The 11149-nt window shown below is 36.9% G+C and overlaps 1 protein-coding gene across 18 annotated transcripts in view; it reads right to left on the bottom strand.

The window, feature by feature from the left end:
- Window positions 1-1653: 1653 nt before the first annotated feature.
- Window positions 1654-11149, bottom strand: part of LOC149237850 (uncharacterized) — a 50517-nt gene continuing 41021 nt past the window's right edge. For 16 of the 18 annotated variants that reach the window (XM_089372839.1, XM_089372832.1, XM_089372828.1 and 13 more), the window contains 2 exons: window positions 2563-2663; window positions 1654-2269 (listed from right to left, as the gene is read on the bottom strand). In XM_089372839.1, coding sequence (XP_089228965.1) covers window positions 2141-2269; window positions 2563-2663 — 230 coding nt within the window. In that variant the 3' untranslated portion in view covers window positions 1654-2140. The remainder of the gene's footprint in view (window positions 2270-2562; window positions 2664-11149) is intronic. The other 2 variants (XM_089372842.1, XM_089372827.1) reach the window with 1 other exon arrangement.

Here is an 11149-nt window from a genome sequence, read left to right as displayed (position 1 = left end):
TAAATTTTCCATTTTTGCCTAATTTTTAGTGACCTAAGAGTTCACTGTCCAGGTCAGCCAGCCTCTATACCAAGAACTCTATATAATTAGCTTTACTAAATACCCAACCGAGTCCAACATTTCACCCAGTTCATGGCTTCTATGTTTATCAGGATCTTTGGATTTCTGTACCAATACAGTGTTAAAAGGGTAAAAAAACTCCAATAGCTAAAAGGCAAATCCCCTTTAAGCCTCTCTATAAGAGTCAGGGAAGCCAGAACTTCCCAAACAAGGGCATGTAAGAAGTATGAATCCCCCTAGGGTCAAATCAATTATCTCTCCACTTCACACAAGGTACTTCATTTATCTAATATATAGCATTCAGTAAAAAGACACTAATTTTGTTGTTAATTCACAAGGTTGCAATAAAATGACTGTGTGAATTGAACCATATACTCAAAGATGATTTTGTTCCATGTAATGAGAAATCACATCATGCACAAGTAAAATTTCTATACAAAGAAAATATTTGATTTTGTTCCATGTAATGAGAAATCACATCATGCACAAGTAAAATGTCTATACAAAGAAATATTTTCTAGAAACTTGTTTGAAAGGGTGCATCAAGCTCAATAATAGAAGATAACATTCCAAATTACACTCATTGCAAGACAAACTATATTCTCCCTCTCAATGTAATGCCATATATAAAGGATAGCCCACTGTGTTTCCAAAATGTATTACTATTAAGAAGGAAGTCTAGATAAATAATGACTTCAATATTTTAACCACCATGGAAGCTAGCAGGAACTGCTTTACATCAAATAAAAGGCTCAATTATACGAAAGAGAGATAATGACTATGAGAAGGAACTGCTTTTCATCAAATAAAAGCCCCAATTATATAAGATCGAGAGAGATACCGACTATCAAAAACATTAAAGGAAAGATTGAAATCACTATCTAGAAATAAACCTAGCAGCATTGTTACAGCAAAATATACAAACAAGCCCAATTATACACGATAGAGAGAGAAAATGATCATCAAAAACTTTCAAAGAAAGATTTAAATCAGTATCTGGAAATACACCTCGCAACAATGTTACAGCAATAATATACAAACTACAAGTCTCCAAGCTACAGATGGCCCGAATAAATAGGTGGGTGTCAACCTTCTTTTCCTACCATAAATAATTTGACCTAGCAAATCGATAATTAGTGTACAAATAAAATAATTATCACTTTGTTCTACAAATAAAATAAATACACTAACTATCTAAGGCATTGCCCAGCTTTATTAATAACAAAATTAAACATACAATAATTGGCATAATACAGGGAAAATATTCATGTTTTCACAAAACACCGTGGCTGCCAAAGAAAAATATAGAATTGTATCAAAAACTTAGAAGAGACCATTTATGACTTCACAACCAATCAAATAACCATCTGAAAAGAAAATATGCGTTTATTTATATTTTTAAGTGGACTTTGAACTTTAGAAATTTATTTTTCTTCTCCGATTCCAATCTCAAGCTCTAGATCCTTAAATTCTTGGAACTTCCAAACAAGCATATTTAAAATTGGTGAAAATGAAGACGTGAACTCAACTTCTCTGCTATGCATAAAAAAATTTAGAGAGTCCTTAAATTCTTCGGGCTTCCAAACAAGCATATAAAATGGTGAAAATAGAGACGTGAACTCAACTTCTCTGCTATGCATCAAAAATTTTGGACAGTCAACTTCGCCTTGAGCCTCGAATTTATTAGTCTCATAAGTTATATTTCTACCCACAGAGAGTAGGATAAAGTAAATAAGCAGAGCTGCACTGCACTGTTAAAAGACAAAATTTTGAGTTCACTTTTCTCTGTCCAGTTGACATCTTTAAAGTTAAATGATATCTCGGAGAACAAATGTAATAAATATAAAATGTATCCTAGGATTTAACTGTTCCCAGACACTTTGAACTGAGAATCAATTGCGCTATCTTGCAAACCAGGCAAAAATGAATTTAGCATAAACCAGAGGAAAAAGTTTAATATCTTCAGATTTGGCAGGTTGCATTGACGATTTCCTTCAGTTTTCGACTGACCATATTATTTGCCGGAAACTACACACTAGATGACAACCCAAAAAATAGCGAATATGTATCATGGCATAACTCATGCAACAATTTTGAGCGGAGAGTTGGCATTAAAAGGGGAATCAGGTGGAGCAGCAAGACCAAGATGACGCAGGACTTTTATCCGGCGCGTCCTTTTCCCAGAACCATCTGTCATAACATCCTGTTCCTAGCAAATTGAAAAGAAAGTTTGATCAGCTTCACCAAGTTGTACAGACTAACAATTCATTCAATGAGCCACAAACCCCACGCCACATTCTAACATAGAGTAATTATGAGCATAGACAAGCGTCCTCTCTCCCACTCCCTCTCAATCTCACACACACGCAAGACACAAGTTCCCTGGTAACGTACAAAGAAAAATGACTGGCTTGAACGGATACAATTCTATAAACTATAATTCTTATCATTCAAAAATACAGATCACATAAACATCAAACTCGCAGAATATTTTAGACTCACATTGGAAGGGACTTTCTCTTTCTCTTTCCCTTGATTACGAATTCGCTCGAGCTCTTCTCGTTTTGTTCTCTTACGAGTACAAATTTTTATTTTAAGCCCCTCTGCATCAAAATTCATTGAACATAAAATGAAAAAAATGCAAAAAATTGCAGCATGTAAGATACTGTCGGAAACTAAGAAAAATAAGACATTGGCACAGAATTGCAAACGGAATCTGAATATATATGCATCAACACCATAATCTAGTTCAGAGTACAAAGAATTCTCATCACCAATGGAATTTCTCATTTGAGATCTTACACGAACAGTAGGAAACACAAAGCAGACAGCCAAGTGTACCATGAATGCATTCCAAGTTAGTATATAGAGGGCCGTCAGGGACCATATTTCAATACAACTAAAACGGACTAAAATGAACACACAATCAATGTGTTGACCGATGCATGACATTCTTCCATTCTTTATCAACTGCATCATAGTCTTGTAAATTGTCCTTTGCATATTTGCCAATTAGCAGAGAGAGATGTCGAGTTACTGCGATCTTCTATGACTACAGTGATAGATTAAGAACACTATGAATAGGAGAAGTTGAAGAAAACATCTCTATTGCAAGGACCACTTCAATTTTTTGGTGTAGTCTGTAGCTACTTGGTAGCATACAGCGAATCTTAACAGCCAAGTCAAACATATATAGAGGGTTTTATATTCAGAGAATTAAAAAAAGCAACCATACAACTGTAACTGAAATGGAAGAATCCGTAGTGCATTGCTCTGAAAATTGGATTCTCCAGTGAATGTTACATCTCAAGCACACACTAGATAAGCCTTTGAAACAAGCAGCTATTTTGTTCTCTCGGGATATGAATCTTGAAGAAGGTCAACTTCAGAATGAGCGTGGAACAGTTTCTAAACCTTGTTCCTGAAACAGACTGCTCCCCTAAAGAAGATAAATTAATCGAAACCCTGGTTTGAAGGGTCAATCAGAGTCATCCAGTTCAGTTCTGAGTGATGATTTAGTCTGTAACCAATCATAGTGCTTTTATCATGGAATCCAGCTAAGAGGGTCAAATTTTGACAAAACGAGTCGATGCCTCCACTCCTGAGAATTCTGGTAAAACAAGAAAAGAAAATGTGACAATGTCATTACCATGGAGGATTTAAGCCAAATCTTGTTTGCCAAATCTTTTTTACTATCAAGAAAGCACTGTTGCCATAAAGGGTAAATAGCAAAAGCTGCCATAATCCTTCCGAAGGTGATGCAGATGTCGAATATCTTAATGAGAAGGAGCTTGGTCTCATTTCACATTTGTATATATGAGTGTTGAATGTTTTAAAGCGCTTCACTGTAAATGACTTGGGGCATTCTTCAAGAATTCGATGTCTCTATTTTAGAATATATGTCGTAGCGAGCAAGGAGGCTACTCCAACAAATTTAGCAGACAGAATAGATCAAGGCACACCCATGAGAATTAACGAGAATGGTGCGGTATCTATATATGAAGATACATAACCTTCTAAAAGAAAACTTAACTAGGGTGACCTAAATGTAGAGTTGGATTGGGGGAGAAATCAGTGTCTTTCAAGCTAATTCTAAAATTTTAAGTTCTTTTGTCTTGGAGTTGGTGTCACGGATTGAAGGTTAATACATGCATCTCATTGAGCAGGTGACGATTTCTTAATGTGTTTTAACTTTTTTGCACTCCATTGATTTTCACGGTTAGGGTTTATGGATGAGCAATGATTTTTTGAGTAAGTAGTCTCTCCAAGTCTTGTAGATTTATTTGTTAAATGTATTAAGTGAAAATATGCTTATCTAGTGGATGCATTCACTTTGTATTGTTCTTGGATAGATCCTATCTTGTAATCCCTGTAGAGAATTCTAGTGGAGAATCTTCCCTTAAGTTATCTTGGAGCTTGTGAAAATAATAGGAGGCTCCACTAGGTTTAGTAGTGGACAATCCTACTTGTCACCTTGGATCCCTTCACACCATCTCATGGGACACGGTTGACCCCATATGCCCAAATGAAAGGACACTAGTCTCTTGTCCTCCCAACGACTTTCATACTCTAAAACCGTTTCAAAACTATTTTGTTGGGTTTACCCTTCATATCACCTTCAAACTCATTGCTTTAAACCCTAGGAATCTTAACCTATAGAAGCGCTGACCTAGGCTGAGAAGAGGGAGGTGAGCTTTGGAGCTTTATCTCAACAAATGCAAGTGTATGTGATAACACATTTGATGGCACCTAGCACCAAGCTTGACCTCGTAAATAACAAGCTCCCTAAGCATTAATTTAGTTGCTTGTTTACTTGCATTCACTTGCTCGTGTTTGTGTCTCATTTCATGCATTGCTAGATTGATTTCCTGATGCATATTTGATTTTGTCTTATATAAATTTACTTCCACTATTTTGACTTTAATGCATTAGACTTGGAAAGAAATTGATTTTATACAAAGTAGGATTTAGGTCTCTTAGGGTGGTAGATTCACCCCCATTGATGTTCTCTTCATGTTAGATGGTGTGTAGATGACAATTGCTAATATTGAAGTTCTCATACACTTGCATGTTCACATGTGCCCATGTAGGTGGTAGATTTTTTTTATTTTTTTCCTTAAACCATGGTAAATAGTTAACACATTGGAGTAATCTGGGCAAGGCCCAAGATCAAACCCTCCAACTGCCATTATAACAAGCTAAACTCATCAGACAAGTAGGAGGCAAATGTTACCACCCATGGGGTAACTACCTTAGAGGCACCCTCACAAAAGGATGTATGATTGTCGATTCCATGAGCAACTTGCTCAAAAACTCCAAACTCAAATAATTCTCTCATTTTAACCTTCAAATACAATATTACGCTAGCTCAACTGTGGTTTTGTTAGATCTATACACTCACCTCTTAGATTACAAATGCATTTATTGGTGGTACAATGTGGTTACAACAAATTCTTTGGTGATAATCCATGCATTGTTATTTCACTGGGATGTGGTGCTATAACCTCTTTGATCTCGCTATGAAAGTGATAAACTAACAAAATCTAAAAAAACTTCATAGCAATATAATTTTGTTCTTTTGCTCATCATATTATGGGAAGCATGGTTTTCTTTACAAGTGTTTTCATTTCTTGGGTCAGCTTGTACTGCTGAGAAACTAGTTAAGGTAGTGTCTTACACATCCACAATCATACTTACACTTCTTGTTATACCTGTTCACCTCATTCCATCCATAAAAGAGACCTTCCCCTTCATGTTGACTTGTCAACAAGCACAAAAATGATCCAAATAAAGAAAAGCCTAAACCATTAGAGCCAAAAGGGCTAAGAGGTGATGAGAAAATAATGTAAAGGCCAAAAAAATTGAAGCTTAAATGAATGCCACCCTGCTACGAAGGCCATTGCCCCTAGTCTAATGGTTGTCTATAAGCATCTAAAGAAAAGGGGGCTTGTTAAATAAAACAATCACTTAAAGAAAGAGGCAAATGGGGTGGTAAGAAACAATGACGAGGAAAGGTAACTCAATGCTAAGCTCCCTCTTTAAAGGCTTCTATAGATAAAATACCTAGCTCTTGAAAGCAAGACAATCAAAAAATGTAAGGCCTCTACATCATTCCTTGAATCTGAGGATTATCAAATGGCATTTTCCCCTTACCCTTACATAATTTTTCATCACATCACCTATGTTTTACTTAAGGACTTAAAAAACACACTTTGTCCTAGGAATTGACACATGTATACAAGTTAATTTTTGCTCCCCAATTGTAAAACTTTGGCATGCTAAAATACTAACCTTTCTTATGTTGTATTTGAATAAGTTACTAAGGGTATACAACCTAATGGCACATCGGAAAGTTGGACTCATCATTCCAAGCAAGTGCCTTGCATTGGGATCTATGTACCATGCCTCAAGAATTTTAATATTGCATTGGAATCAATGACATTACAATGGATCTATAACATTGCATTGAGATCCATGTACCCTTATTTGACCATATCCACTAACAATGAGATCCATGCCATTTTATTGAAAACATGTCAATGAATTGGGAATCGTGACAATGCACCGAGTGATGACAAGGACACCACATCATCACATTTGCCACACAGATCACTTTGAGAGGTACCCCCTTCTCAATTGGATTATTTGTTCAAACATTGGCATGATTATTCCTCCTAACACCATATGTGGGGGTTTGTTGAGACATTTGAGGATCTGCAAGAGGTCATTACACACGGTCATGGGTTCTCACAAGCTATTATAAATGGCATGGCAATTAACCACCTTCAATTGACTAAGGAGCACTATATTTGTAGAGCCACACCTACCACATAGAAATGGTTTCTTCATGTGACATCCTGCGCATATGGGGATGATGTCATACTTCTAGAGATGGTTATTTCATTTTTTGTCCACTTCAGTACTCTAGGGAATTGGTTGGAGGGGCACCCTAGCCTTTGGGCCCTTGGTTGACCTTGTTTACACTATTTTGAAGGTCACTGCCACTTTTAAGGGTGGGACAGTTGACTTAACCTCTCTTGGCTCACATGTATAAGAGTTTATCTCTTAGACAATGTTTGATGGGGCACTCATGTGTGGAGATTGGGGAGGATCAATGGTTCCCACATGATGTATCTTTCTATTGCTTTGACTTGGGCCACTTGTTTTTTCCCATAATTTGAGCTAAAGCACATTGTATTACACCATGCTTTAAGGAGGATCTTAATCTATAAAAGGAGGAAACCCCTTTCTTTTTTATTAGTTAGAAACTCTTTTTTCTAAGAGTTTGTTTTATTATTGTTCAAGGATTTCTCTACATCAAGGCCAAAGAATGTGTGTCACCTAATCATCGCACCTAACCTTGATACACTTAAAAAGGGTAACACAAGGTATAACTTTCATGCCTTCCCCCTTTCACCATTGAAGACTTGTGTCATTGTATTGATGTAGGATGTCCTAGGGATCTTCCTTCTTGCCTTGGCCAGCCTTTGAGATCACCTTCCTTGTATTTAGGGTAGCTTCCTAAAGAACCAATTCCCCCACCATCCTTGAGAGGTACCTAGAAGCCCTTGATAAAGCTTGAGAGGCAATCCTTCAAGTGCCATCAACATTATCTCACCTCAAACCCTAAGCTTCATTGGAATCTTGTGTAGTGACTCCATAGCCCTAAAGCATTGGTCTATGAATCATCTTCATCCAAAAACCAAAAAAATCTTTCCCAACTTAAAATTTACATGATTTGATCTTTTGATATACGTTGTCTTGATCCAAGTACTTTCATGTTGAACCACATTGTTTACATCTTATCATTAGTAGTCAATTCTCATGTGTTACCATTTGCTACTAGCATCATTAAAGCTTGTTCGTGAATCTAACTATCTTTGTATCAATCCCAAAGAGAATAAAAACTTGAGCTCTTTAACTGGTTTTATATTTTGTGTGGATTCATCTTGGTTGGAAACACATGTTAAGTATTTAACTCACCCTTGTTTCATGAGGTACAAGGTATACACTTGAAAGAGCAAGTAGATGCCAAATCAGGTCAAACGAGTTGTAATTGAAGGGAAACAATTTGCACCTCTGAATCTAACGTCCAGTGTTTTTAGTCATAACTGCAGATCTAGTACGATGGCTTGGTTAACACAATTTGGTTGGATCATTCATTTATGACACTCTTCTCTTTTTGGAAGTACGCATTAACTCCTTGTGTATTCTATTTGGATGCAATATGATCTCTATAGTGCAAGATTCTATTGATGTTGATTTCTTGGGATTGATTGAAGAGATTCTTGTGGAAATTTTGTAAGTTTGTTGCACATATTTATGTTTTGCAATATTGTTGAAAGTAGGGTTTCTACATGTGCCATGGTTAAAATTGCTAAATTTAACTAGACATCTTGCTCCTTTATTGTATAAGAAATTGATTTAAAATCTCCATGGGCAACCAAGCCTCGTATTATCAATTTTAAGAGAAATCATTCATCATTCATTTATGACACTTTGTGGCATCATTCATCATTCATTTATATGAGGGCAACCAAGCCTCATTTTATCAATTTTACAAGAAAAACCCTTAAAAGTTCACTTGAGCTTTCACAAACTTAAAATAGCACAAAAACATAACAAAATGCCAAAAATATACCACAAATATGGGAAATAAATGCCTCCAGCATGACATCATCCTCTAGAAATGGTCAAGATCCATCAAGCAGTGATGCATAGGTCCATGAGTGCTCCACACTCAATAAATCATTAAAATACATGGGTACATTTTAAAAAGTGCCTCCTCAACCATGGCATCATCCATAAAGAAGTTTGTGTCACCCTCCTAAGGCTTGTGGGGGTGATGCTGCATCATGCAAGGCAAGTGTCGGTGTCCAAAGAGAATGTGCAAGCCCTCCCAAGTCAAATCATCTTCACCTGGGCTCAAGAACAAGTAACATCCTTCAAACAGAGTCAAGACCCACTTGGGGGTGTCCTAGGTCCATTTGGGCACATCATTAACTAGTCCAACAGCCAAGTTTTGTGGCTCAATGTTTCATCCTCTCGGCATCGATGAGGGGATGTAGTACCACAAAGAATCATCTCAAAGCCTAACATTGATCTATGGAGGGGCAATTTTGAACCATCAAGATCATCTCTAGTCTCATACTAGAGCGAAACATCCTCGAGAGTGGTGTTGAAGAGGGCCAAACCCAACCCTTAACGAATATCTATTGTTGTAAGAACAACACCTGACACAAACCTTTCAAGATCAAGTGCAATAAATAATCATTAGGGACAAAAACCATTAAAGCATCATATTCGACCATATCTAATGGCAAGGGCACAAGAATTCACATAAAACTCACCTTCAAATGTCTAACTAGATCAAGACTTTTAAGCAAGTTAGCTCACTTATGTCAAGGATGATTAGGCCAACAACTTTATTAGGTGTTTCCAGGCCCTAAGGGGAGTAGCATGTCAAAAGTCAGCCCATGAATCCATAGGTATGGGTGATAACCATGGTCTCAAAGTGGGAGAGGACTTCAAGGCTCGTATCATAGCCCTTAAACAAGCTAATGGGGGTCCAACATCCTGATTGTATATATGTAAGGAAAAAGAAATCATCATCGCATGGGTTACCCCATTCTTCGGCCTGCTTTTTCCACCCACTTGTGGACCTTTTACTTCAATGATTTATCTTTTTTTGGTGCATAGCTTAAGAGCCCAAGCCTACTTTCATAGTTTTCCAATATCGCTTTAAGATGTACCAATTTCTCGCCCATCAAGATTGAAACTTTTAAGAGTTCCTTTCATTAGATGAAGCATTAAATACTTGATGAACTGGGTGATAGTTAATGAGGGGGGTAAAGCTCATGTTAGGCTTTTGCCCAAGCATTAAATAATGTCCCAACCACATTTTTCATTTCACATTTTCTTTCGATGTGGCTTTATATGTTTTCTTCTTTTAGCTACATCAACCAACAAGCCAAGTTTTCGAGTCCTAGCTCGAGGATATGGAATTAAAATGTGTCAATCCCAATGGCTACCAACCCAAGGAAGGGAGCTGAATAACTAGGAGAGATGGAAAGTGATAAGTATGGATTACCTCGGGCATGCTACATCAATCAATGTTGCCCCAGTAGTGCCCCTCCTAAACCCTATGCCCTTAGAGGTCTCATTGGACTAGAGTCAAAGACTAACCTCCCAAGTGAAGTGTGAGAACAAGAATAAAATTGAGATCAACCAATCACTTAATTTTCCCCATGACCCATAATAATATGTCCATAACATTAAATGAAATCACATGATTGCAAGAATGGTTAGAATACATGTTGAGAGATAACCCACGTTCCTTCAAGAGGAAATTCTAGATGGAAGACAAATCTAACTAAAGAAATGGGTGGATAACTCTGACATAGTGATATGTGCAAACCATTGTGGGGCTATTGGTGAGTTGGCTAGCTAATGAGGAGAATTTTTTTCTCCTAAGAGTTACATGTTTTATGGTGCGTAACAACCCCTATAGAGAAGCATCAATCTAATTAGGCTATCCATGAGCTCCAACTTGGATAGAATGTCCTAGCAATGATTATTAAAACATGACATTCAAGAAGCATGAGGAATCCATAACCCACGTTAGTATTTGAAGTTAATGGATTTCCAGGGAAAGAATCCAGGCCTTGAAAGTTGAACATCCATGTAAGTATAACAAGTACTGATCTCAACCTTCACCCTCCCAAAAATAAAAATGGTAGTATAATAAGACATGTTTTGACCCACTGAAGATCATAACCTTTGTTTTGCCAAAATTGACTATCAAGTAATCAAGATTGTGGGATCACTACCTTGATCTCTATAACCTATCCAAGGTGGAGGACAAGAGAACTATATTATCCATAAACATGAGGATAGAGATCAAAATGTTGATGATCATAGCTTGAATAGGTGCTTATACATAGGGTAGGTGTTAAGCATGCAAAAGTTTTCCAAAGCCTCTCTAGGTACTTGCTCATTTATTAAGTTACTTTTATGATTTTTTCCTCAAGTCTAACTAGGAAAAGCAAACTGATTAATTAATTAATTAATGTTGGCTATTCACTAAATT

This window comes from Pinus tabuliformis, chromosome 8 (genome assembly GCF_031772625.1).
Source record: "Pinus tabuliformis cultivar Carrire ecotype Pingquan chromosome 8, CPIR1, whole genome shotgun sequence".
NCBI lineage: Eukaryota > Viridiplantae > Streptophyta > Pinopsida > Pinales > Pinaceae > Pinus > Pinus tabuliformis.
The sequence above is the reverse complement of the archived record's forward strand: the minus strand, read 5'-3'. Positions and strand labels throughout refer to the sequence as shown.